Source organism: Salmo salar, chromosome 25 (assembly GCF_965601325.2).
Source record: "Salmo salar chromosome 25, fSalSal1, whole genome shotgun sequence".
Taxonomy (NCBI): domain Eukaryota; kingdom Metazoa; phylum Chordata; class Actinopteri; order Salmoniformes; family Salmonidae; genus Salmo; species Salmo salar.
The window spans coordinates 32,798,220-32,825,106 of record NC_138315.1 but is presented as its reverse complement, the minus strand read 5'-3'; the positions used below and the strand labels follow the sequence as shown (position 1 = coordinate 32,825,106).

Sequence of the window (26,887 nt, the reverse complement as noted above, 5' to 3'; positions counted from 1 at the left end):
TATAGCCCTTGGTTCACTCCAGACCTGACTGCCCTCAACCAGCACAAAAACGTCCTGTGGCGGACTGCACTAGCATCGAATAGTCCCCGCGATATGCAACTTTTCAGGGAAGTCAGGAACCAATACACGCAGTCAGTCAGGAAAGCAAAAGCTAGCTTTTTCAAACAGAAATTTGCATCCTGTAGCTCTAACTCCAAAAAGTTTTGGGACACTGTAAAGTCCATGGAGAATAAGAGCACCTCCTCCCTGCTGCCCACTGCACTGAGGCTAGGTAACACTGTCACCACTGATAAATCCACGATAATCGATAATTTCAATAAGCATTTCTCTACGGCTGGCCATGCTTTCCTCCTGGCTACCCCAACCCCGGCCAACAGCTCCGCACCCCCCGCAGCAACTTGCCCAAGCCTCCCCAGCTTCTCCTTCACCCAAATCCAGATAGCAGATGTTCTGAAAGAGCTGCAAAACCTGGACCCGTACAAATCAGTCTGGCTAGACTATCTGGACCCTCTCTTTCTAAAATGATCTGCCGCCATTGTTGAAACCCCTATTTACCAGTCTGTTCAACCTCTCTTTTGTATCATTCGAGATCCCTAAAGATTGGAAAGCTGCCGCGGTCATCCCCCTCTTCGAAGGGGGTGACACTCTAGACCCAAACTGTTATATACCTATATCCATCCTGCCCTGCCTTTCTAAAGTCTTCGAAAGCCAAGTTAACAAACAGATCACTGACCATTTCGAATCCCACCGTACCTTCTCCGCTATGCAATCCGGTTTCCGAGCTGGTCACGGGTGCACCTCAGCCACGCTCAAGGTACTAAACGATATCATAACCGCCATCGATAAAATACAGTACTGTGCAGCCGTCTTCATCAACCTGGCCAAGGCGTTCGACTCTGTCAATCACCGTATTCTTATCGGCAGTCTCAACAGCCTTGGTTTCTCAAATGACTGCCTCGCCTGGTTCATCAACTACTTCTCAGATAGAGTTCAGTGTGAAATCGGAGGTCCTGTTGTCCAGACCTCTGGCAGTCTCTATGGGGGTACCACAGGGTTCAATTCTCGGGCCGACTCTTTTCTCTGCATATATATCAACGATGTCGCTCTTGCTGCGCGATATTCCCTGATCCACCTCTACGCAGACGACACCATTCTGTATACTTCTGGCCCTTCTTTGGACACTGTGTTAACAAACCTCCAAACGAGCTTCAATGCCATACAACACTCCTTCTGTGGCCTCCAACTGCTCTTAAACGCTAGTAAAACTAAATGCATGCTTTTCAACCATTCGCTGCCAGCACCCGACCGCTCGACTAGCATCACTACTCTGGACGGTTCTGACTTAGAATATGTGGACAACTATAAATACCTAGGTGTCTGGCTAGACTGTAAACTCTCCTTCCAGACTCTTATTAAACATCTCCAATCCAAAATTAAATCTAGAATCGGCTTCCTATTTTGCAACAAAGCCTCCTTCACTCACGCCGCCAAACATACCCTCGTAAAACTGACTATCCTACCGATCCTCGACTTTGGTGATGTCATTTACAAAATAGCCTCAAACACTCTACTCAGCATACTGGATGCAGTCTATCACAGTGCCATCCGTTTTGGCACCAAAGCCACCCACCACTGCGACCTGTATGCTCTAGTTGGCTGGCCCTCGCTACATATTCGTCGCCAGACCCACTGGCTCCAGGTCATCTATAAGTCTTTGCTAGGTAAAGCTCCGCCTTATCTCAGCTCACTGGTCACGATAACAGCACCCACCCGTAGCACACGCTCCAGCAGGTATATCTCCTTTCCTTCCAGTTCTCTGCTGCCAATGACTGGAACGAATTGCAAAAATCGCTGAAGCCTTATATTTCCCTCACTAACTTTAAACATCAGCTATCTGAGCAGCTAACCGATCGCTGCAGCTGTTCATAGCCCATCTGTAAATAGCCCATCCAATCTACCTACCTCATCCCCATATTGTTTTTACTTACTTTTCTGCTCTTTTGCACACCAGTATTTCTACTTGCACATCATCATCTGCACATCTATCACTCCAGTGTTAATTTGCTAAATTGTAATTACTTCGCTACTATGGCCTATTTATTGCCTTACCTCTTCACACCATTTGCACACTGTATATAGACTTTTTTTTTATATTGTGTTATTGACTGTACGCTTGTTTATTCCATGTGTAACTCTGTGTTGTTGTTTGTGTCGCACTGCTTTGCTTTATCTTGGCCAGGTCGCAGTTGTAAATGAGAACTTGTTCTCAACTAGCCTACCTGGTTAAATAAAGGTGAAATAAAAATAAAATAAAAAATAGATTGTGTGTTTGTGCCATTCAGAGGGTGAATGGTCAAGACAAAATATGTAAGTTCCAGGTATGTGTCAAGAACTGCAACGCTGCTGTTTTTTTCACGCTCAACAGTTTCCGTGTGTCTCAATACTGTTCCACCATCCGGCCAATTTGACACAACTGTGTGAAGCATTGAAGTCAGCCTTGGCCAGCATCCCTGTGAAATGCATTCTTTTTGACCAATGACATCTGATCTGATTATCAAAACACCTATTAGTGTAAAAATATCAGATATGCCAGAACACTGCTAATTTACACAGATAAGCACGTTGCAAATAGCCTTTCGAAATTGATAGACGCTCCCTAAATTTACCAGGCTGAGATTGAGGGGAGGAGCCTTCGTTCTTTGCAGCAGTGTCAACATGCCTGAACATAGACAGGGCCAGTTATCCACAACGAAAGAAGCAAAGTGGAAAGCAAAACTCCTAAAGGAAATCATAACTAGCTACCTGAAGACATGAGCACATTTCTTAAAGCGGCTATTTGGAAACTGTGGACTAGGATGCTTTTCTGTCACCGATTTCCTCAAAGGCATTATTGAGGTGATGCAGCAGCAGCAGCAGCGAAACAATCGTAACGGACCGCCTCTGATAGCTAGCTAGCTTACAGTAGCTAGCTAGGTAGATGCCTTTACAGAAAAAGGCGCAGTCTTTTGGCCAAGTCGTTTTACAAACCTCAACATATCCGAAAGAAAAGTTGCTAATATTACAATATAATATTGCGGGTGCACATGTATGTGTTTAATCAGCTAATGGTAGATAGTCAGTTTCTCCTTTAGCTAGCTAGCCATCTAGCTGTGCTAGCCAAGCCTGTCAATTCAGCGGATGAACTTGGTATTCTGTGGAGACGCCGACATCAGACGTAGGGCAGTGTGAGGAAGCTGAGAAAATATTGGGAGTATTCAACTAGCTAGCAAGACGTGGTTGATTTTAAAGGGAACATAACATTTTACCTGCGCATTTGTTTATGAAATGGTAATGGGGGAGTTTCTCGGTAATTTAACTATTAAGGCTTCATTCTTGTCGATGATGCGACAATCGCTCGGATGTTAATTTCTCACTGTTTGAAAGCTATGTATCCTGCTCAATTAGTTTACAACATTTAGTTAGTTAGGTATTAAACAATTGCTTAACTGTATTAATAGTTGTCGTTCGGTTTGATTCGTTTTTTTGTTATCCAGTTCACAACGTTAGCGTCACAACCAAACAACATGGATCAGAATGACAAAAGGATTTGCACGGTAAGATTGGTTTCTCCATGCTGATGAACTAAATATTCTTAAGTGCTACTTTGAATTATATTACAGTAACATTATTTTTAAACAATGTGTCGTCTCGCACTACATTTGTTATATCATAACTGACTAAACTCCACGGTGAAGAAGTGGAGTTTAATACCCTAGGTATATCGCTGAAGGGTGGTGGTTTTGATGGTATCACGCGCTCACGCAGGTGTTTCTGCGATCTACGTAGCTATTTTATGTAACATCTGCTAGCCTGCATACCTAGAAATATCTTTCCCTTTTCAAACCGGTTTGACACATTTATTTGCCGACACTCCTGGGGAAGTGCTTTCAATGCACTGTGCGTTCTGTATGACTTATCCTTATGGACAAACTAAGATTGTGTGCTTCATAAATATAGTACAGTTCACCCTAGTCAGAAGCATGTGCTCATGTTTTCGTAAATGTAATGACTTTTAAAAGCCTCCAGTGTATTCTGTGTGACCTTTTTTTTATGCTATTTGTCTGACTGTAAGACAGGCAGTTTTCAGGCTAATCAACCATACGATAATATCGGAGTAATGTAGCTACCTGCTATTTCCTCATTACTCTCTCCTTCAATTTCAGAATCAAACCCATACATTTACTGGTGACCAGTCACTTCACTGAGGGACCACGACACTTGATTTCTGGACACGTACTCGCCGCCACAATGAGATAATACAGCAGCAGATAATACAGCCGTGACATTTGTCCACCCTGAGTTAAATTCCACAGTCCAACATGACCACACCAGCTCTACTGCCACTGTCGGGCCGCAGGATACCCACCCTGTCACCCGGCGCCGCCTCTTTCCCACACCACAGAGCCACTCTGAGGCTCTCAGAGAAGTTTATCCTTCTCCTCATCCTCAGTGCCTTCATCACTTTATGCTTTGGAGCTTTCTTCTTCCTCCCGGACAACTCAAAACACAAGCGCTTCGACCTGGGCTTGGAAGACGTGCTGATTCCGCACATCGAGGCGCCCAAAGGAGCTAAGCATCCTGGTGGACAGGTGGTCATACATGGACAGGGGGACCATGATGAACACAGACACAGGTAAGAGATGCTGAGGACTGCGCACCTGTTGCTCCCTAAACTTTACACATGTCAGTGTGAATTAAAATGCACTACAAAAGTGCAATCTCTAAAGCAACTCCAACTAGGCTACAATTATTAGACACTGCTTTTATTTAAAAACATTTTTTAAATCTAACCTTTATTTAACTAGGCATATCAGTTAAGAACAAAATCTTATTTTCGATGATGGCCAAACCCGGATGACGCTGGGCCAATTGTGCGCCGCCCTATGACGGCTTTGAAAAAAGAGGAGCAGAGAAATCATCTATGTAGAACTCAACCGCTTATTGGGCCATCAGTAGGATTTACATAAAATAACACTGTCTGTCTGGTCCGTATCTCCAGCAAATTGTGTGACCACAGATCTTATTCAAGAGCTACCGGAGTACAGTCACATGACTCTAAAAAGCCAGGTGGGAAAGGAAAGGGAGATACCTAGTGAGTTGTGCAACTGAATGTATTCAACTGAAATGTGTCTTCTGCATTTCATACCTAGGGGTGAGGGATGGCCACTGAAACCAACACAATAAGAACTCCTGTAGCATTTATGCATCTGGGTTACTCTCAACCTTGTTCACACAGGCAGTTTAAAGCAATTCAAATCATATTTTTTTGCGTATTCAAATATGTTATTTTTCATGCAGTCTGAACAGTCAAAAAGCACATGGAATCGGATGTTTCAATGCACATTTCAAGCCACCAAAGAAGGTGGTTTGAAATCAGATACAAATCTGATTCCTGTCCATGCGACTTGTCTGAAAGGTCAAATTAGATTTATTTGACCAAGTCGTTTTTAGATTATTTGGCATATCTCGTTGCTTGCTAGCTACTCTGAATTTGACAAGAACATGTGGTAGCTGCCTAAATGACTACTGCCCCGTAGCACTCACATTGGTAGCCATGAAGTGCTTTGAAAGGTTGGTCATGGCTCACAACAGCATCCTCCCGGATACCCTAGACCCACTCCAATTCGCATACCGCCCGAACAGATCCACAGATGACGCAATCTCAGTCGCACTCTACTGTACACTGCCCTTTCCCACCTGGACAAAAGGAACACCTATGTGAGAATGCTGTTCATTGACTGCAGCTCAGAGTTCAACACCATAGTGCCCACAAAGCTCATCACTAAGCTAAGGACTCTGGGACTAAACACTTCCCTCTGCAACTGGATCCTGGACTTCCTGATGGGCCACTCCCGGTGGTAAGGGTAGGCAACAACGCATCTGCTACGCTGCTCCTCAACACTGGGGCCCCTCAGGGCTGTGCTTCGTCCCCTTCTGTACTCCCTGTTCACCCACAACTGCGTGGCCAAACACGACTCCAACACCGTCATTAAGTTTGCTGACGACACAACAGTGCTAGGCCTGATCACCGACAACGATGAGACGGCCTATAGGGAGGAGGTCAGAGACCTGGCCGTATGGTGACAGCAACCTCTTCCTCAATGTGAGCAAGACAAAGGAGCTGATCGTGGACTACAGGAAAAGGCGGGCCAAACAGGCCCCCATTAACATCGACGGGGCTGTAGTGGAGCGGGTCGAGAGTTTCATGTTCCTTAGTTCGTTGGTGATGTGGACACCATCATGGTCCAAGACAGTCGTGAAGAGTGCACGAGAACACCTTTTCCTCCTCAGAAGACTGAAAAGATTTGGCATGGGTCCCCAGTTCCTCAAATAGTTCTACAGCTGCACCATTGAGAGCATCCTAACCGGTTGCATCACAGCCTGGTATGGTAACTGCTCGGCATCTGACCGTAAGGCGCTACAGAGGGTAGTGCGAAAGGCCCAGTACATCACTGGGGCCAAGCTTCCTGCCATCCAGGACCTATATAATAGGCGGTGTCAGAGGAAAGCCCATAAAATTGTCAGACTCCAGTCATATAGACAGTTTTTTTCTCTTCTACCGCACGGAAAGCGGTACCGGAACGCCAAGTCTAGGACCAAAAGGCTCCTTAACAGCTTCTACCCCCAAGCCATAAGACTGCTGAACAATTAACCAAATGGCCACTGGATTATTTACATTGACACCCATTTGTTTTTTACACTGCTGCTACTCGCTGTTTATTATCTATCCATAGTCACTTCACCCCTACCTACATGTACACATTACCTCGACTAACCTGTACCCTCGCACATTGACTCGGTACCGTTATTGTTATTTTTTTTCTGTTACTTTTTATAATTTTTTACTTAGTTCATTTGGTAAATATTTTGTTAACCAACAGTGCAGTTCAATAATAGTTAAGGGCTTGTAAGTAAGCATTTCTCTGTAAGATCTACACATGTATTCGGCGCATGTGGCAAATAAAGTTTGATTTGAAGCTTGTTAATTGTTTACAAAAAAATGAGTGAATGTGCTGGAATGCTAAATGGCTACCTAACTAGTTGACTGCTGTAGCTAGACATAAAGGACTTGTTTTAAAAGTTTGATCATCATTTTGAGGCTTTGAGTTCTTACACTATGATTTTGAACATTCAAAGCAACTGGGACATGTCCATGGCGTGCACCGTCACTTTGGTGGTGCACTCAGACGTTATGTCGCAAACTAATCAGCCTACACTGCTTACACATTCGTCTTTACTATGACAACTAGCATTGCCATGTCAACAAATGACTGCTGTTTGAACACACCACATCTGATTTGGTCACTTGTAACTTGCTGTTTGGACAGCCAGTATTCCAAAACGGATTTGAAAAATAACTTATTTGAGCATTAAGGCCTGCAAGGCTTTAGATTCTAACACCTAGCTTTTGGTTAATTTCTTTGTGTGCAGGTTATGTAAGACTGAACTTGTAGTTCAGCTGATGTGTTCCTGATTGGAAGACAAACCTGGCAAAAAGAGGTTGCAATCACCATTGACAGACATTTGTCTCTACTGACTGTTCATTCACCAGTTCAATGAGTTGAACACACACACACTTTCTGCTGGAGTTGACAAGTGCTTCACAAAGAATGAAAGTAGGGCACTACTAGCACTATAGTATTTTAGTAACTAGCATGCCCCTTATTTTTCCCCAAATGTTTTAACCTACTGTAACGTTTAGATTTACCTGTAAATTATTTATCACAAAAATCAGGGCCCCTGTTTACTGTAGGTTGCTTTTTGCTTGCATGTGAGAGGTGGGTAAGGTGGAGTTGTCCCGACAGGTGTGTTGTGGGCATTTGTGAAGCAGTCGTTAGATGTAGAGAGCAGTAAGTGTTAAAAGCTTTTTCTCTACTGCTCGCTCTGCAGGGACCTCTGTCACCACCTCCTCTGAGGCGTGTTTTTATTTTTCTATTTGTCAGAGACCTTGCCATAGCTTACGTTGATGTGGCCTGCCCAAAATAAAATATTTATTGCTGTTTGATGCCTGGGAAGAGATGAGGTCGGGATCAGAAATAAGTGGTAGGCTTCATGTCAGTGTGAACAACACTGCAGTAGTCACTATTGTATTGCTGAAGTAAAGAGGGTTTTGCTATGTTTCAGTTGCTCACTGTAGATGGGGTTTAGTTTTCATTGAAAGAAGGTGTTGGTGGCACCCTCAGACAATGGCATCACTGCCAACTGAAATTGGCTGAACCGGTGGGGTTTGAGGGGGTGGGATATGGTTAGTGTTTAGTTCATCTACATGACGAATTTTGAACGAGCACTCTGCGTTTAACCTCCCAGAACCATTAATTAGTTTGTTTTAGTTTTTTTCTTCTTTTTTGGCTGTGTTTTTGTCGCTCACAGCTTATGGAAATGTATTCGGCTTTGCATTTTTGTTTTTACAGCTGACTCAGCGATTAGCAAAACATCGTCATCGTGTGTTAGTGAGGACAGTGTTCAAACGGGCCCTGAATGAGTACAAGGAGGATTTAAAAAAATCCCCTCAGGAAATATGTTCTAGGAGAATAACTAGAGTCCAGATAATTATTACATTGTACCATGGGTTTTCTTCTTTTGTTCCTGTATATGTTTCAGATATGAAAGTTGGTTTTAAGTGCATGTTTAGCTCCACGTCTGGTTGGTGCTCTCCCTGTACTGTCCTCTGTTGCATCGGCCCATTTTTGCCGAAGGTGGTGTGATTTCTTGGCAGTGACATTAAATTGTAAAGGATTGAATCCTTGGCTCACGTGCTTTTAACTCCCAGCTTGAACTGAGTTCAGTATACTCTCGTAAACATGACTAGATTTTTTTTTTACAGTGTGCTGTGTTCCTGATTTATTTATGCCTATGGTTAAGTTGAACGTTAAGCTTGAGGGTGAGTTGAGAAATCCATTAGGAATTACTGACAGATCTGAAGTTGTTTTAGATATTTCTTACCTGTTTTCGGTCAGTTTGTTTTGAATCCTATCAACACATCTAGTTATCTGACGGGTTCAGCCAGTGTTCACCAAACAGATTTTGGGAAAGGACACATGCATTCATAGGCATCACTAATGTTATTGTCCATGAAAGAGCACAATTAATTGTGTGTGTATACATACATACACGCGTAACAGTATAGCTTCCGTCCCTCTCCTCGCCCCTACCTGGGCTCGAACCAGGGACGTTCTGCACACTTCAACAACAGTCACCCTCAAAGCATCGTTACCCATCGCTCCACAAAAGCCGCGGCCCTTGCAGGGCAAGGGGAACGACTACTTCAAGGTCTCAGAGCGAGTGACGTCACAGATTGAAACGCTATTAGTGCGCACCCCGCTAACTAGCTAGCCATTTCACATCGGTTACACACACACACACACACACACACACACACACACACACACACACACAGTGTACTAGTCAAAAGTGTGAACACATCTACTCATTCCAGGATAAAAATTAAAAAAAATGTCTACCTTGTAGAATAATAGTGAAGACATCAAAACTAGCGAATAACATACATGGAATCATGTAGTAAACAAAGTGTTAAACAAGTAAAAAATATATTTGAGATTCTTTAAATAGCCACCCTTTACCTTGACAGCTTTGCACACTCTTGGCATTCTCTCAACCAGCTTCGAGGTAGTCACCTGGAATGCATTTTAATTAACAGGTGTGCCTTGTTAAAAGTTAATTTGTGGAATTTCTTTCCTTAATGCGTTTGAGCCAATCAGTTGTTGTGACAAGGTAGGCGTGGTACACAGAAGATAGCCCTATTTGCTAAAATACCAAGTCTATATTATGGCAAGAACAGTTCAAATAAGCAAGAGAAATGACAGTCCATCATTACTATAACACATGCAGGACAGTCAATCCAGAAAATGTAAAGAACTTTGAACGTTTATTCAAGTGCAGTCACAAAAACCATCAAGCGCTATTGATGAAACTGGCTCTCATGAGGACCGCCACAGGAAAGGACGACCCAGAGTTACCTCTGCTGCAGAGGATAAGTTAATTAGAGTTACCAGCCTGAGAAATTGCAGCCCAAATAAATGCTTCACAGAGTTCAAGTTACAGACACATCAACATCAACTGTTCAGAGGAGACTGCGTGAATCAGGCCTTCATGGTCGAATTGCTGCAAAGAAACCACTAATAAAGGACACCAGTAAGAGACTTGCTTGAGCTACAAAACACGAGCAATGGATGTTAGACCGGTGGAAATCTGTCCTTTGGTCTAATGAGTCCAAATTTGAGATTCTTGGTTCCAACCGCCATGTCTTTGTGAGACGCAGGGTAGGTGAATGGATAATCTCCGCATGTGTGGTTTCCCCCCCCCCCCCCCCCCCCCCCCCGAAGCATGGAGGAGGTGTGATGGTGCTTTTCTGGTGACACTGTCAGGGATTTATTTAGAATTCAAGGCACACTTAACCAGCATGGCTACCACAGCATTCTGCAGCGATACGCCATCCCATCTGGTTAGTGCTTAGTGGGACTATCATTTGTTTTTCAACAGGACAATGACCCAACACACCTCCAGGCTGTGTACGGGGTATTTGACCAAGAAGGAGAGTGATGGAGTGCTGCATCAGATGACTTGGCCTCCACAATCACCTGACTTCAACCCAATTGAGATGGTTTGGGATGAGTCGGACCGCAGAGTGAGGGGAAAGCAGCCAACAAGTGCTCAGCATATGTTGGTATTCCTTCAAGACTGTTGAAAAAGTATTCCAGGTATAGCTGGTTTGGAGAATGCCTAGTATGCAAAGGGTTGCTACTTTGAAGAACCTCAAATATAAAATATATTTTGATTTGTAATATTTTTGGGGGTTACTACATGAATTCATATGTGTACTTTCAAAGTTTTGATGTCTTCACTATTATTCTACAATGTAGAAAATAGTAAAAATGAAGAAAAACCCTTGCATGAGTAGGTCTGTCCAAACTTTTGACTGGTACTGTGTATTTTTTTAAACATCTCTGTCTGCCAAGTCGGTAAGAGATTGACCTGGTCCCTTGAAGGAACAATTTGCCCAACCAGTGTCATCATGCCAGAGCCAGCCTTAGCAAGGTTGGGATCAATTCATGAATAAAAAAATAGCCTACTTGCAGAGTCTGTGTGCTCGTCTTCCGTAGTAGGTGCATCCGTCTCTGCCAGAGGAAACCCGATGCCAGAGCTGTGGTTGCACTGAGCCACAGGTAAATGTAATTACATAAACCTCACAATGCATCTCTAATAATCAGGTTTATTTCCATGGCTGTAGCTAGGTAACCCCTTCACCTCTTGGCTTGTCATTTACTGTTAGTGTGTTGGCATGTATACAGCAGCTGTGGCCTTTCCCTCCCATTCATCTACATGTAGCATTGCAGGCAAGCACCTCTGGGTCATAGTTCGGCCTGACACCCCAGCCTGCTGATTTATCATAATTGGTGTGATCTTAGGAATCATACCTCTGTTCTTTGCTTCATTCTCTCCATGTCAGACACAAACAGCATGACTAGATTCATCTGCAGCTCTGTGTGTGTGAGCATTGCACTGAACCATTGCTAATAATACTCACATTTACACGTGCGCACACCTCTCCCATCTCGGTGCAGAGGAGCTTATGAAACAAAGCGTATTGGATTGCAGATCTGGTGAAACCAGTGACAGGCAGCCCTTCACACTGAGAAGGAAGCATGTGTGTGTGACTGCACTTCTAAAATGGGTTCCTGATCCACTGTCTCTCAGAATATAGCTGAACACCTCCAGGTCACAATGGGTACTGTCATCTCATCATACATGATTAGGCCTACTACCAATATATGCTGCTTCTTCAGTGGGGGGGGGGGGGGGGGGTTTAAATCATGTGAAATCGGTGTAACCATGCAGAGCAATGGGGAGGCTTTGGTTTTCTCATTTTCTTTTATTAACATGCTGTTTTTTTTATCAGCCCCCCCCCCCCAAAAAAAAAACAGAATAACTTGCAGAACACCAACAAACAGTAACAAGGTTGTCATACACTATTTCAACTGAGACGCATGCGACAGGCTTTAGACTGTTGGAAAGCTGGCATTACGGCTTGTTGCGCTAGGGGAACTCATTCACTGGGTTGAATCCATGGTGAAATACTGTCATGTCGCAGGGATTTCTCTCTGTGAATACACTACCTGGGTCAGCGTTGCTGGCTGTTCATGAATAATGTATTATGTTTGGGAACAGCTGGGCATCTGCTTTCACTTATGACCCATGGAGAGGATCTCCTCTCAGGGCTCCTCAGGCTCTGGAGCCAAACATGAGCTCTGTGTCTCTTCTCCCCCCCCCCCACCCACCTACCAGTTTCTGCCATCCATGAAATGGCTAGGCAACTTAATGGCCCTAGATCTGGGATTCTCATGCCTGTGCTTTAGATGGTTTGTCTTTCTGATGATCCCAGAATGTACTCAAGCTGTAAACGGTGTGTGTGTGTGTGTGTGTGTGTGTGTGTGTGTGTGTGTGTGTGTGTGTGTGTGTGGGGGGGGGGAAGATGAGGGGTAGAGATGGGCAGACTGGTCTGAGAAGGTGCAACACAAACAAAACCCCAGAGACACAAGACTAACGTGACTGGGAGATCTATGCTACATGGCTATTGAAAGACAACCATAGAGAAATGTGGTTGAACTAGAGTACAAAACATTAGGAACACCTTACTAATATTGAGAATTTGTTAGGGCATGGACTCTACGCGATGTCAAGTGTTCCACAGGGATGCTGTGTTGACTCCCATGTTGACTCCAATGCTTCCCACAGTGGTGTCAAGTTGGCTGGATGTCCTTTGGGTGGTGGACCATTTTTGATAACTGAGTGTGGAAAAACCCAGCAGCATTGCAGTTCTTGACCCAAACCGGTGTGCCTGGCACCTACTAAAATACCCCGTTCAAAGGCACTTAAATATTTTGTCTTGTCCATTCACCCTCTGAATGGCACACATACACAATCCATGTCTCAAGGCTTCAAAATCCTTCTTTAACCAGTCTCCTCCCCTTCATCTACTCTGGCTGAAGTAGATTTAGCAGGTGACATCAAGGGATCATAGCTTTGGTATTCACCCAGTCTGTCATGGAAAGAGCAAGTGTTCCTAAGGTTTTGTACACTCGGTGTATGACTAGACTAATAGAAGCCCATCAAGATAAACATGGCTGTACACATTTCTAGAGAAAGACACATCTGAAACCCAAGGGTCCATAAATACAGAGCACATTGCTGAAAAGCCAATCAATTCAGTAACACACACACAGTTTCCATGCTGCAGCAGTCAGCTCAGCTGTAAGTGAACTGCAGGGCCCATGACTAAAACAGTATTCATCATGGACTTAGTGCTCTGTCACAAAGCTCTGATCAGCCCAGACCCCCTAAGGGAGGGGAGAGACCAATGGAGAAGGCTCTCCCAGGATCCTGCACATTACTCAGGGATGACAGAGTGTCAGCCAGCCATGGTGCCAGCCCCTGCCTGAGCAGAGCAGTGTGTTTGACTCGTCATCGCCTGTTGGAGTGTGTCTCACTTTGCCTCCATTTGTCTGCTCCTGCTCGCTAATGGTGACGATGAGCTGCCTTGAGAGAGAGACTTGTTTGTGTGTCTGACTGTAACACAATGCTCTCTAAAACACAATGGCTGGCAGGGACAGCACTTAAGCCGAGTGGCATCGCTTGCCAGCCAACCGACCGGAGCTGCCGTCTACATTCCATTATGACTCCTGTCAATTCAGGAAATGAGTTCAAACAGAGGCCCAGTGAATTAGAAAGCGTATCCAATCTCTATGGCCTTCAATCTCCAAGGTCCTGAATCGAAGTGGAATTGACCCCAGCGGTTGTTGGCAACTGGTGTGATAATTACTACATGCTGATTAGTACATTTAAATTGGGGCTCCAGCAGAGGTTTATGATTCAGCACCTTATCTAAAACCCACAATTTCCCATTTTGTTTTTCAGTTGACTGGTCTTGCTGTGTAGAGCACCATTTTGTAGCAACCCACACTATCGTCATCTAGCCTCAAGCTTGATAATTGAATCATGAGTTTTACTACTTCTGGGCTAGAGTAATTGTACAGCCCTGTTGGTCCCCAGGATTGTAGCGCTGAGGAACACAGTTAAGAGGCATTAGTCACACAGGGATATAAGTCATGATACTGTGATGAGGCCATACAGCCAGGGGCTCAGGTGACCAGCTGGAACAATGGCTGAGCAGCCAGGGAAAGTATGTCATTGCACACCCCCTGAATGCCGAGCTTGGAGTGCTATCGTCCGTTACACCACCGCTCGCTTTCAGGCATGCCAAGTGGGTCATGGGAAGTCTGGGACGGGAAGTCTACAGGCAGCAGCGGCTTATATGAACACAAGACAAAGGAGGAGAAGGTGGAGGAGGAAGACGGAACAATTGTACTCTGCATGTATTTTATTCACTATCTGTCAGACCTCTCCACTTAAAGGTGAAGTAAAGCTAGACTTGTGTGCATCACTCGATCGATACCATGAGGCTATTGTTCCTAGGAGAGCCCTTCTCTCTGAGAGCAGTTTTGATACAGAGCAAACAAATGCACAGACTTGCCTCTTAGGCCTATGTCAATGGGTTTCACCAGAGAGAGACTGCTTTCACTGACTACAGAGATGGGACATTTTAGCTGTCAACTTCGGTTGAGGGTTTTTGTTCAATTCTGTGCTCCTGATTTAAAAACCCATTATGTTCTCTTGTTTGAGACACTGAAGTGGACTTGATAACCTTGAACAGTGGACATTATCCGTTCTGCAGTGCGTCTCTTGGTATTTAGCACACACTTCTTCCACCTGCTTGGCATTCATTTATTCCTCTTAAAGAGGGGAAACAATTCCAAATGAGCAGAGCACAGGTGTGATTTTCCCAAGCAAATGACTGATTCTCAAAGTAAACACTATCAGTAACCAGCGATGATGGCTGCACTATGAAGACCCTGGCGTAATGAGAGGGGGAGATGGAGGGAGAGACGCTGTGAATCAGCCATCAAACCCTCCAAGCCACCAGACGTAATTAATTCTGTGGAGCGGGAGGTTTTAAGCGGAGCAGGAGATCAATGGATGAAGTAATTTCCGTGGGTGAGACACCTGTGTGCAGGGGAAGCGTTTCATTGCATTACATTATTCATGTCAACCCCCAAAACAGCATCTCTGCATTTGCAAATCCTCTACCGTCTTTCGCTCTCTACTTCCCGCTCTCCCTCTGTTGCTTTCTGGTTCTAGTGTCAATTCTAGGTAGCTAATCCAGTACTCTGCTGTTCCTTAAATCCCTGGTGTTAATTCTCTTTCCGCTACCTTGTAAATAGTCAGGAGGAAAATGGAGGTAAAAAAAGCAAAGCCTTACTCATTCCTCCCTAATCCTAATTTTAAAGAGCATATGCCTGGGCCAGGACTGGAGATGAGTAACTCTAAACCCACTGTCCATCCGGGCTGATGTCATCAGGGCCCACACAGATGGAAGGATGGAACACGACCAAACAGATTCCTGTGGGAGGATGGCAGAAAGCAGGAGAGACAGTTTTATATGAAGGCTGTATTGTTTCATGTGTTCATTTAATCTTGCAGGCTACACATTCACAGCTAAAAGCTGAATTGCAGTATAGGCCTATTGATAAAGAGAAAAATCAAACTAGACATGACAATTAGGTAGATTTAACAAAACAATGACATTTATGGTGATGAAGCCAGCTTTGGACAGCTTCTTCACAATGAGACTGGTGCTTTTGGCAACCCAGTGGAGCTAGATGATTTGATGATAGTGATGCAGTTGGTTTGCTGGCCCTGATGTCCTCAGCCTCTCTGTAGCCTGCCTGTGATGCCAGGTGATAGCGTTCGCTTGCTAGCCCTGACGTCGTCCTCAGCTCAACCTCTCTGTAACCTGTACTTAGTAGTCCTCCACAACTAATGTGTAGCACACATCAGTCCGTAGCATTAGTCATCCTCGCTACAAGCTCTTTGCCATTTCCACAATGCAGTCAGGTGTCATTGATCAAGGAGCCAGTGCATCTTTTTAAATGCTAACATTAGCAATCAGCTAGGTATCTAGCTAGCCAAACCAAACAAGCAGACTTGCCATCAGTTTTTCAGCTCTATGGATAAAAACAACCAAACATATCAAAACCAACACTTCATGACTTATTAAAAAGAAAAAAGCTAATTTAAACACTTAATCATCTAAAATATGTGCAGAGTTCTTTTGTTTAGGCTGACTTGCGGCGCCATGGCAGTTATTATTAGGGTTGCCAAATGTCCCGTATTAGCCGGGATGTCTCTTTTATATTGGGCTAAATTGGTTTGTCCCATACGGGACCTCCCTTGTCCCGTATATTCATCCAATCACAGTATAGTGTAAATGCGCCAATTCCTGCAAAGTAATTTCTGTTCTGTCAGTTTGGCATATCAAGGAAATATGGACAAGCATGCATCCACAGAAATGCACAAGGCCACGCTAGCTAAAGGTGCAAGCAATATCGGTGAATTCATCGTGACGTCTTTCCTTCGGGAAAATGACAAAATCGCGGCAAATGAAGACTCGTATGTGTACCATAGGGTTAAACATGGACTCAGCTACAACAGCACCGACTGTCTTGTTAAGCTCAAAGGTGCCTTGTTTCATGACTCAAATGTTGTGAAGAAGATGCACTTGGGAAGAACGAAAGCTGAGATGATTCCAACGAATGTTTTAGGACCAAATACCGTGCGGGATATTTTGGATGACCTCTCCCTGACCGACGGTGAGCCCTTGTATTTCTCAGTTGCCAGTGACGCCTCAAGCAAGGGAAATAGAAAAATGTTTCCAGTGTGCGTGAGATATTTCTGTGTCTGATGCAGTGCAAGTTACTTGACGTTTAGGAAGACAGTGATGAAACTGCAAATGGCATACATCAAGCTCTGATGAACTGTCTGGAAAAGCATGAACTAGATATTAGACACATCGCAGCAGATAATACCAATGTTAACTTTGGAAAACACCTCTCTGTTTACCAGTTATTGAGCACAGTGCCAACAATTGCATTCTGAAAGCTAATTGCCCAGCTCACATAGCTCATAATGCCTGCAAGCACGCCTGAGATTAGCTGTCAGTGGATATTGAGACAATTGTTTTAAAGATCAACAGCCACTTCTCAGTATCTGCTTCCCGAAGAGAGGAACTGCGTGCATTTTTTTCCTTTGACATTGAATGGAGTGAAATTCTGTGACATCTTTGCACACAATGGCGCTCTCTTCATACAACTGTCGATCCTCTCCTGCAAAGCTGGCCAGCTCTTACTTCGTACTTCAGGTCCCTTGGAGACTTGTCCTGTGGCACTGAAGAGTATTTTTGAGTATGAAGAAAAAAAGGAAGCTACTGAGATTTTTCTGTGCTTTTTCCACAACGTGGGGTGTGTTTTTGACCAACTCTTAAAAAAGCTGGAGGAAACAACGCTCTGCATCACAGATGTTTACGAGGAAGTCCAAAATTTGAAAATGAAGATTCTTCAGCGGAAACAGAACAGCTTTTTTGGATACCAGACCAAGCAGCTGATGGACAAACAATTGTCAGCACAAAGGTCCAAGCAGCAACAGGACTTTGAGGCTCTATGACACTGTCATTACATACATTGACAAGTGGTTTGATTTCTCACCAGAAAATGTAATGGTGAAACTGATTGGCCTCTATGAGGAGCTCTCCTTCACTGACCTGGAGCAGGTGGGGGTTGCCCTCAAAATGACAGTCATTATGGACCAACTCTATGAAGAGTTTTGTACTAGCCGGGAAGAAATACAGAAAGCCAGACAGGATACCACAAAATCCACCAGTGAGAAGTGGGTGGCAGTTTTCCAAAACCTAGGGAAAGCCAACTTGATCAACATGTTCAGGATTGTCTCATTTGTCCTCAGTGTGCCAGGCTCAAATGCCTTTGTGGAGAGGACTTTCTCTCTGATGACCATTAAATGGCAGGATATGGGGATTGAGGTATGGAGTCGGACACATTGTTATATTGGATACTGTTTTCTTTGTCTAGTCGTGCAAAGTTTTCACAGCATTGCTAAATTGCTTTTTGGGACACACAGCATCAATGGCAGGGAATGGTAGCTAGAGACTTCCATCAACTTGAGTACCTTAAATATTTTTAATTGTACTCGTAACTTTTTGTGTGCCTATATTCTTCAACTTCGGTGCACATGTGCTCCTTGTACTTACATTTTTTTTTTAAAGTCGGCATAGAGCCCTGCCCAGGTTCTCATCTCCAGCTCCTCTGCTAAACATGAAACCTCAGCCTCCCAAGATAAAACCTCTCTTCCCCTGGCTGTATTTCTTATCCCTGAGAATGAGCTCTGATCTAAACCTCATGGCCATTCTGCATAGTGCCGTGGTGGAGGCTGTCTCTGTGGGGAAGCTAAGGCAGTCTGCTGCTCTCCACAGTGAGCCATTCTGCCCCGAGTGCCTGGACCAAAAGCCTCGGGATAGGCAGAGAGTGCCAGGGAGCACCGGGGAATGAAGCGTCCCTCTGAAAAAGGGTTTGATCCTTGTACCTCAGATGTAGCCACCGCGTCTGCTCCTATATTTTAGATGAGTGTGTGTGTGTCAGGGTTTTCATTTGGCAACATTTTTATTTACCGGAAATTTGAGAAATTTAACGGACCCATATGCTTTGAGTGTGAAACCTGATTAGTGTGTCAACCCACAGTGCTCAGAATGACAAATCACGTTTAGAATATGGCAATTCATATTAACGAATTCAGATGTGCACTTTTGAACATGTTAGATAACTGTCCACATTTACTTTTCCTCAGCCAAGAAGATAAGTAACGAACGTGTAAATCACTAGTTTATGTCAATTTACTATGGTAGAAAAGTTTAGGCTACCTATTCTGTTCGTCATCTTGTCGAGAAAGAAATAGCCTATTCCATAGATCTCAAATTCATACAACCAGTAGGCCTAGGCTACATTTAAAAAAAGAGTGATGCAACAGACGTTTAGCTTAAAAAGCTGATAAACTATTATTTCTTAATTAGTGCAGCAATGTGCACAACACTGTAGGCTACGGCAAATGTTCGTTCCATAATGCAATTAGCAAGAAAACGCCTTTGTCAAAAGTGCACTGCACATGCGAGCGGTTCCATGTGACAGAGATTACATTTAGAAAGAGATTTAATAGGCTACTTTGAAGCAAGTTAAGACATACCTCGTATTAAACATAAAGGTTTCAAACAATTAAGTATATGTTTTCAAAATCCAAACTGCCTTCAGCTCATTGCACAGTGGTGTGACATGCTGACGAACCCTTTCTTCCGTTGCCGTTTGATGCCACGTTCAAGTGAACTGGGGGGGAAAAACGAGCTCCGACTGGGAGAAATCGTTTTGAACGGTCATCTAACTCGAACTCAGCCCTTTATCTAGAGCTCCGACTTTCAGACCTGAAGATCACTGACGTCATGATTTGACCTTGAATTTTTCTGCGTTCCCAGTTGTCTTAAAACTTCTTTGGGATAGGGGGCGGTATTTTGACACCCGGATGAAAAGCGTGCCCAAAGTAAACTGCCTGCTACTCAGGCCCAGAAGCTAGGATATGCATATAATTGGTAGATTTGCATAGAAAACACTCTAAAGTTTCTAAAATTGTTAAAATAATGTCTGTGAGTATAACAGAACTGAAATGGCAGGCGAAACCCCGAGGACAAACCATAAAAAAAATCAGGATACCACTGATTTCAATGCCTGGCACTTTTATAATAGGGCGATTGCCCGATTGCAGTTCCTAGGGCTTCCACTAGATGTCAAGTCTTTAGAAAGAGTTTCAGGCTGGTGTTTGTAAAAATGAGGGAAAAGTTGTAGTTTTTCTAGTGGCTCCCATTTTGGCTGTAGTGTTTCCAAGCGCATGGCCGAGAGGGCACGTTCTTTTTCTTTATCTCCGGTAAAGACTAACGATTCTCCGTCTTAAATGTTATTGTTTATTTGTGTATTAGGGTACCTATGGATTGATCATAAACGTTGATTGACTTGTTTGGATAAGTTTATTGGAAACGTTTGGGATTCATTTTGAAGGAAGGAAACCGAGTGGATTATTGACTGAAGCGCGCCAGCTGAACCTAGTTTTTATGGATATAAAGAAGGAATTTATCGAACAAAATGATAATTTGTAATGTAACTGGGACATTTTGGAGTGCCAACAGAAGAAGATCTTCAAAGGTAAGGCATATATTATATCGCTATTTCTGACTTTCATGTCGCAACTCCCTGGTTGAATATGATTTGTTATGCATTTGTGTGCTGGGCGCTGTCCTCAGATAATCGCATGGTTTGCTTTCGCTGTAAAGCTTTTTTGAAATCTGACACCTTGGCTGGATTAACAACAAGTTAAGCTGTATTTTGATAAATTGCACTTGTGATTTCATGAAAGTTTTTTTTATATTTATAGTAATTTAATTTGAATTTGGCGCTCTGCAATTTTACCGGCTGTTGGCCAGGTGGGACGCTAATGTCCCACTTATCCCAAAGAAGTTAAAAGCACCACAAGATGCTGCAGCCGCTCTTGCGTTGTCTGACAGATTTTCCACTTCAGGGCTCTACCTGTATGCTGTACACGTGTGGTAAATAAGCTGCATAACGAATATACTGTACACGGGCCAATTAAATTTCCACTAAATTATGCAAGTGAACCTATAGACCAATAAACCTGACCAGTCATGCATTTCTATCAACTGGTATTTCCATCAATGAATAGGTAAACCAATTCATATTCTCCTGGAGCCGGTGCCAATTTTATTTGACAAAAAATGTGTCTCCCTGTTTTACTATACTTCTGAGTACTAGAAGTCCTCACGAATAATAAAGCAAGGAAAATGCTAACAGGTGAGTACTTTTTGCCAGTCATCACAAGGTAAACGGATATTTTAGGCTTAGCTTTTAGAGTTAGAATTAAGGTTAGGGAAAATAGGCTTTTGAATGGGAATCAATTGGTCCTTACAAGTACTGTGTGTGTGTGTGAGAGAGGGAGAAAGCAGCAGTAGGTTAGGGGATGACAACATCTGAGATCAACAATAGTGGTTTTCTTAGGCCATCGTTAGTTGATTCTCTGAAGCTGTGTGAAAAAGGCACGTCCTGGTATCCACAAATTGCACAGTGACTGACTGCCCTCTTTTTCCCCAGCATTATTGGACAAATGGGTAATTACTAGGGTTGGGAGGTATCCAGATTTCCATACCTTAATACTGTGCCTGTGCCATCCCGGGATATATATGCTATTACCGGTAGTGTAAACAAGGGGCGCTGTTTGTTTTTTCAAATGTAATAAAATCCCCAAAAACATCCCTTACCAAAATGCTAACAAGTACCAAGGACTTCTCATAGCTGAGGCTAGGTAAATGCTAATTTACTACTAGGACAGACAACCCAGCTCATAAAGTTGTGCAAGTATCTCAAAACGCAGTTTTCAGCACGCACAAAACAAATATTAGGCAGCAGGGATCTTGTCTCTGCTGCTGTTACCAAGAAGCTTGATCTTGCTAGCTTAATAGTTAGTTTATGTTACAGTGGTGTAAAGTACTTAAGTAAAAATACCTCAAACTACTTTCGTACTTTAAAGTATCTGTACTTTACTATTTATATTTGACAACTTTCACTTCACTACATTCCTAAAGAAAATAATGTATTTTTTTACTCCATACATTTTCCCTGACACCCAAAAGTACTCTTTACATTTTGAATGCTTAGCAGGACAGAAAAATTGTCCAATTCACGCACTTATCAAGAGAACATCCCTGGTTATCCCTACTGCCTCTGATCTTACAGACTCGCTAAGCACATGCTTTGTTTGTAAATTATGTCTGAGTGTACCCCTGTCTATCCGTAAAAATTACAAATGTTGCCGTCTGGTTTGCTTAATATAAGGAATTTGAAATTATTTTTGCTTTTGTTACTTAAATATTTAAAACCAAATACTTTTTGACTTCTACTCAAGTAGTATTTTACTGGGTGACTTGAACCATTTTCTATTAAGGTGTCTTTTACTTAAGTATGACAATTGACTGCTTTTTCCACATATGTTAGTACCAGTCAAGTTTGGCCACACCTACTCGTTGAGTTTATTTCTTTTTTACTATTTTCTACATTGTAGAAGATCAACTATGAAATAACACATATGGAATCATGTAGTAACCAAAAAAGTGTTAAACAAATCAAAATATATTTGAGATTCTTCAAAGTAGCCGCCCTTCGCCTTGATGGCAGCTTTGCGCACTTTTGGCATTCTCTACCATCTTCACCTGGAATGCTTTTCCAACAGTCTTGAAGGAGTTCCCACATATGCTGTTGGCTGCTTTTCCTTCTCTCTGCAGTCCAGCTCATCCCAAACCTTTTCAATTTGGTTGAGGTCGGGGGATGTTGGAGGCCAGGTCATCTGACGCAGCTCTCCTTCTTGGTCAAAAGCTCTTTCACAGCCTGGAGGAGTGTTTTGGGTCGTTGTTCTGTTGAAAAACAAATGATAGTCCCACTAAGCGCTAACCAGATGAGATGGTGTATCGCTGCAGAATGCTGTGGTTGCCATGCTGGTTAAGTGTGCCTTGAATTCTAAATACATCACTGACAGTATCACCAGCAAAGCACCATCACACCACCACCTCCATGTTTTGGGGGGGGGAAACCACACATGCGGAGATCATCCGTTCACCTACTCTGCGTCCCACAAAGACATGGCGGTTGGAACCAAAAATCTAAATTTTGGACTCATCAGACCAAAGGACAGATTTCCACCGGTCTAATGTCCATTGCTTGTGTTTCTTGCCCCAAGCAAGTCTCTTCTTCTTATTGGTGTCCTTTAGTAGTGGTTTCTTTGCAGCAGTTCAACCATAAATGCCTGATTTCACGCAGCCTCTGTTACTTGAACTCTGAACCATTTATTTGGGCAGCAATCTGAGGGGCAGTTAACTCTAACTTATCCTCTGCAGCAGAGGTTACTCTGCAACTTCCTTTCCTGTGGCGGTCCTCAGAGCCAGTTTCATCATAGCACTTGATGGTTTTTGCGACCACTTGAAGAAATGTTCAAAGTTCTTTAAGTGTTCATTATTGACTGACCTTCATGTCTTAAAGTAAGGATGGACTGTCATCTGTTTGCTTATTTGAGCTGTTCTTGCCATAATATGGACTTAGCCCTATTTGGAAAAAACCATCTTCTGTATACCAACCCTACCTTGTCACAACACAGCTGATTGCCTCAAACACATTAAGAAGGAAAGAAATTTGTGGAATTAACTTTTAACAAGGCACACCTGTTAATTGAATTGCATTCCAGGTGACCAGCTGGTTGAGAGAATGCAAAGAGTGTGCAAAGCTGTCAAGGCAAAGGGTGGTTACTTTGAAGCATCTCAAATATAAAATCTATTTTAATTTAACACTTTTGCTTACTACATGATTTCATAGTTGTGATGTCTTCGCTATTATTCTACAAGGTAGAAAATTGTAAAAATAAAGAACACCCTTGAATGAGTAGGTGCCAACTTTTGACTGGTATTGTGTGTAGCTGGCAAACATTACTTTGTGAATTTCATGCAAGTGTAACTTGATCACCTCACTTAAATTGCGCTGCAGGAGTGACCTACGTCACGACGCTCCCATTTTGCTCGTTATGCTTCTTTGTAAACAAACACACATGACTGGCTCAAACTGCTGTTTTGGGCAACTCGTACCGGTAAGCTTCATAAGGAAAAAGCTGAAAAATGATCATCAGCCGCCTCAGAGCACAACTGGTCCTTGTTTGGGAACACACACACCAAAGCACGCAACAGGCTGACCAATACAAGGGTTGAAAAGTTGGTGGCCATCTGGGCAAATTTGAGGCTTTTTGAGCCTGACAACGAGCCATCCTCAACAAGGTTGGAAAGTGACAGTGAAGATGAGGCCTCAGTCTGATGTTCAAGAGGTGGACATTGAGGTCCAGGGAGAAGACATGGAAGCCTGAGAGGAAGACAACCAAAGCTTTAGTTTCTAGACTATATCATTTTACAGATGTATGTTGAAAACGTTTCTGGGAGACGCGATGGATCATTGGGGATCATTCAATATTCCCTTTTGTTGTTCAGTAAAATCATCCCATGTGAAGAGTCAACTCATTTAATTAAAGTTCAATTTGAAACTATTTTTTAAAATTTTATTTCTATTGGAAGGATTAATAATTTACAGGTTCATGTTTCTGTCTCCATATGATATGGTAAATATATCCAATGCAAAAAACAGCTACATTTAAATGGTATTAATATTGCGCATATTCCCGGTAATTCCCATTTTTTTACCCACGGAAACTTTCCTCTGAATATTCCCCAAAATGTGCAACCCTCCTGGGGACTAACAAACTACATAATAATGTGACAGATGAAATTAGCTTAATGTTCTTTATATCCTAACATATTTCTCAAGTTCACTGCAGGTATTTACTTCAACGTTGCTACAACTATTCAAATGTATAAAAAAGAATAATTGAAAGAGAAATAGTTGACGGTATTGAAAAACCATCCCATGGCTTTTTCTAAATACCCCAGTGAACTATATACATCTGAAGCATAATAGTAATTACATCGTGGTGCAGTCTTGACAATCTTTTCTCGTAGACCGGCTGCAAGTATTCTAGCATTACCATGGTTACACCCTGCTGCCTCCGTTATGCCAGTCATTGTTTCCATGGTTAATATTATTTTCCTAGATATGGCTAGTGTTCTGCCTTTACAATTGCTGATGATGATAGCTTTTGTCAGACAGAGCACCAAATGTTCCTGTAACAATAGAAGATGAGATGCCATTGGAAGAGGCTAATGAAAGCAGGAAGTGACTATGACAATGCACATGACTGCAGGCACTAATCAGGAAGGTGGATGCGGTTTCTCTTGTCTGCTGAGGGGAACAGGAACGTTAGAAGGGGCAGGCTTGATTGCTGGGGCCTGGGCTCATGTCTTCGTCACCATAATTGAGTCAGATGTTGACTCCGCCCATTAGGCCCGGGGTTGTATAGTAATGCCGTATTATTGGTATTTCATGTCTTCATTCTGGCCTTTCCGTCTCACTAGGAGCCGTTATATTTACATTACATTTAAGTCATTTAGCAGACGCTCTTATCCAGAGCGACTTACAAAATGGTGCATTCACCTTATGATATCCAGTGGAACAACCACTTTACAATAGTGCATCTAAATCTTTTAAGGGGGGGGGGGGGTTAGAAGGATTACTTTATCCTATCCTAGGTATTCCTTAAAAAGGTGGGGTTTCAGGTGTCTCCGGAAGGTGGTGATTGACTCCGCTGTCCTGGCGTCATAGCAAGGTGTGGGCTGAAAACACCCTCTCATTACACGCTGCCGTTCCACCCACACACACACCACACACACACACACACGTAAACACACATGACCGCTAAGCGCTTTAGTAAGTCAGTCTGAACATTATAACCCACTAAATATTATCATATTTCAATGTATGTTTGCAAGGGCATACTTATCGATGCATATGACTCCAGCCCTCTGGTGGGTTAGAAATGCCAGTACAGTGTGCCTATCCGGACTGAGTCAGTTCTAAACACACACAAACCTCATCACTGTGTAAACCCATTTCCTATCAATTAGTATGGAGACCGACACGCACATCGACATGCATGTTCTGAGGCCCGGGTTAATGTAAGTAGTGTGGCGCTGTTATTTTGGCCCTGGGGTGTGGATAGGCCCACATCAGGGAACTGTATGGTTATGAAATAAAACAGAGGATCACTGTCTATGCTGGGAGCCAGTCCACTTTAAATGAATGAATGAAGGGTAATTCATCTAAAATGCCTGTCTGTCTTGGTGAGTTAAAGGCGCTGCATGGTCAATCCCATGTCTGCATGGGCCGTGCAACGTTTATGGTGATACGGCCTCTGCAGAAGTCAGGGCATTCATACTTCTTGGCTTCGCAGAGCTGTTGTGAAGGAAGATGTCAAGGAAGTGAGTGTGTTTTTATACAGGACCTCCAGCCCCCACCTACCGTCAACCAATCATGTCACTGCGGAGCTATACGGAGCCCTCCGCATTATAACATTTGGGAGGCGCATGGTGATGCGGTAAGGAGCTCAATTTGGCCTCTGGAGGCTCCACAATTGCGTCATATCCTCCAAATGGAGCCTCAGACCACTTTTTCGGATCAAGCATGAATTGGCTTTTAATGTTTTAATGGCCGCGATGAAATGCCTCCTGTCTGTGCTACAGTAAGGCTTTCGATTCCTTTGTATTTATTTTTTCACAGTAGGCTGAATATGGCCTTAGGGAATAAGCCTTGCCCATGTGGCCAAGATCTTTACTTTGTTATACAATGTTAGGCCTATATGTAATATTTCAATCTGTTTGGTTTGATGTCATTTACTTCCTGGTTGAGTTGTAACCTGTGAGCTGACTTCCTGTCCCTCTTTAGGGAGGAGGAGGAGAGCCTGCGGGATAAGATCCGAGCGGACCACGAGCGGGCGTTGCAGGAAGCCAAGGAGAAGCTGAGCAAGTCCCGGGACGAGCTGCGGGCTGAGATCCAGACGGAGAAGAGCAAGGTGCTAGAGGACCTGAAGAAGGAGGGGCCCAAGCCGTTACCGCCGGTCCCCATGCCCAAGGTGGTGGGGGTCAACGATGGAGACCCTGGGGAGCCCGACATCAAGGAGAAACGAGACAAGATCAGAGAGGTGAGAGTCTAGGGGTGGTAACTAAGAGTCTCTGCGACGTCGTTGTGTCTTTTACCTGCCCCTGTTTTTCAGCTATGTCCTGTGTCTCGATCTCATCGTGCAGTTGCTATTTCTGAGGTGCTAAGTGGAGACAGACAGAGACAACCTGAGACCGCTTTCCTTTCCCCCATCCATCCATTCTCCAAGATAATTACCT

The 26,887-nt window shown here is 43.4% G+C and overlaps 1 protein-coding gene across 2 annotated transcripts in view; it reads left to right on the top strand.

Annotated features, from left to right (window-relative positions):
• Positions 1-2,686: 2,686 nt before the first annotated feature.
• man1a2 (mannosidase, alpha, class 1A, member 2) overlaps positions 2,687-26,887 on the top strand; it is a 127,509-nt gene continuing 103,308 nt past the window's right edge. The window contains exons 1-4 of one of the 2 annotated variants that reach the window (XM_014174073.3): positions 2,687-2,895; positions 3,534-3,593; positions 4,203-4,672; positions 26,436-26,691. In XM_014174073.3, the coding sequence (XP_014029548.1) occupies positions 4,359-4,672; positions 26,436-26,691 (570 nt within the window). In that variant the 5' untranslated portion in view covers positions 2,687-2,895; positions 3,534-3,593; positions 4,203-4,358. Of the gene's footprint in view, positions 3,594-4,202; positions 4,673-26,435; positions 26,692-26,887 lie in introns of both variants that reach the window. The other variant, XM_014174072.3, reaches the window with a different exon arrangement.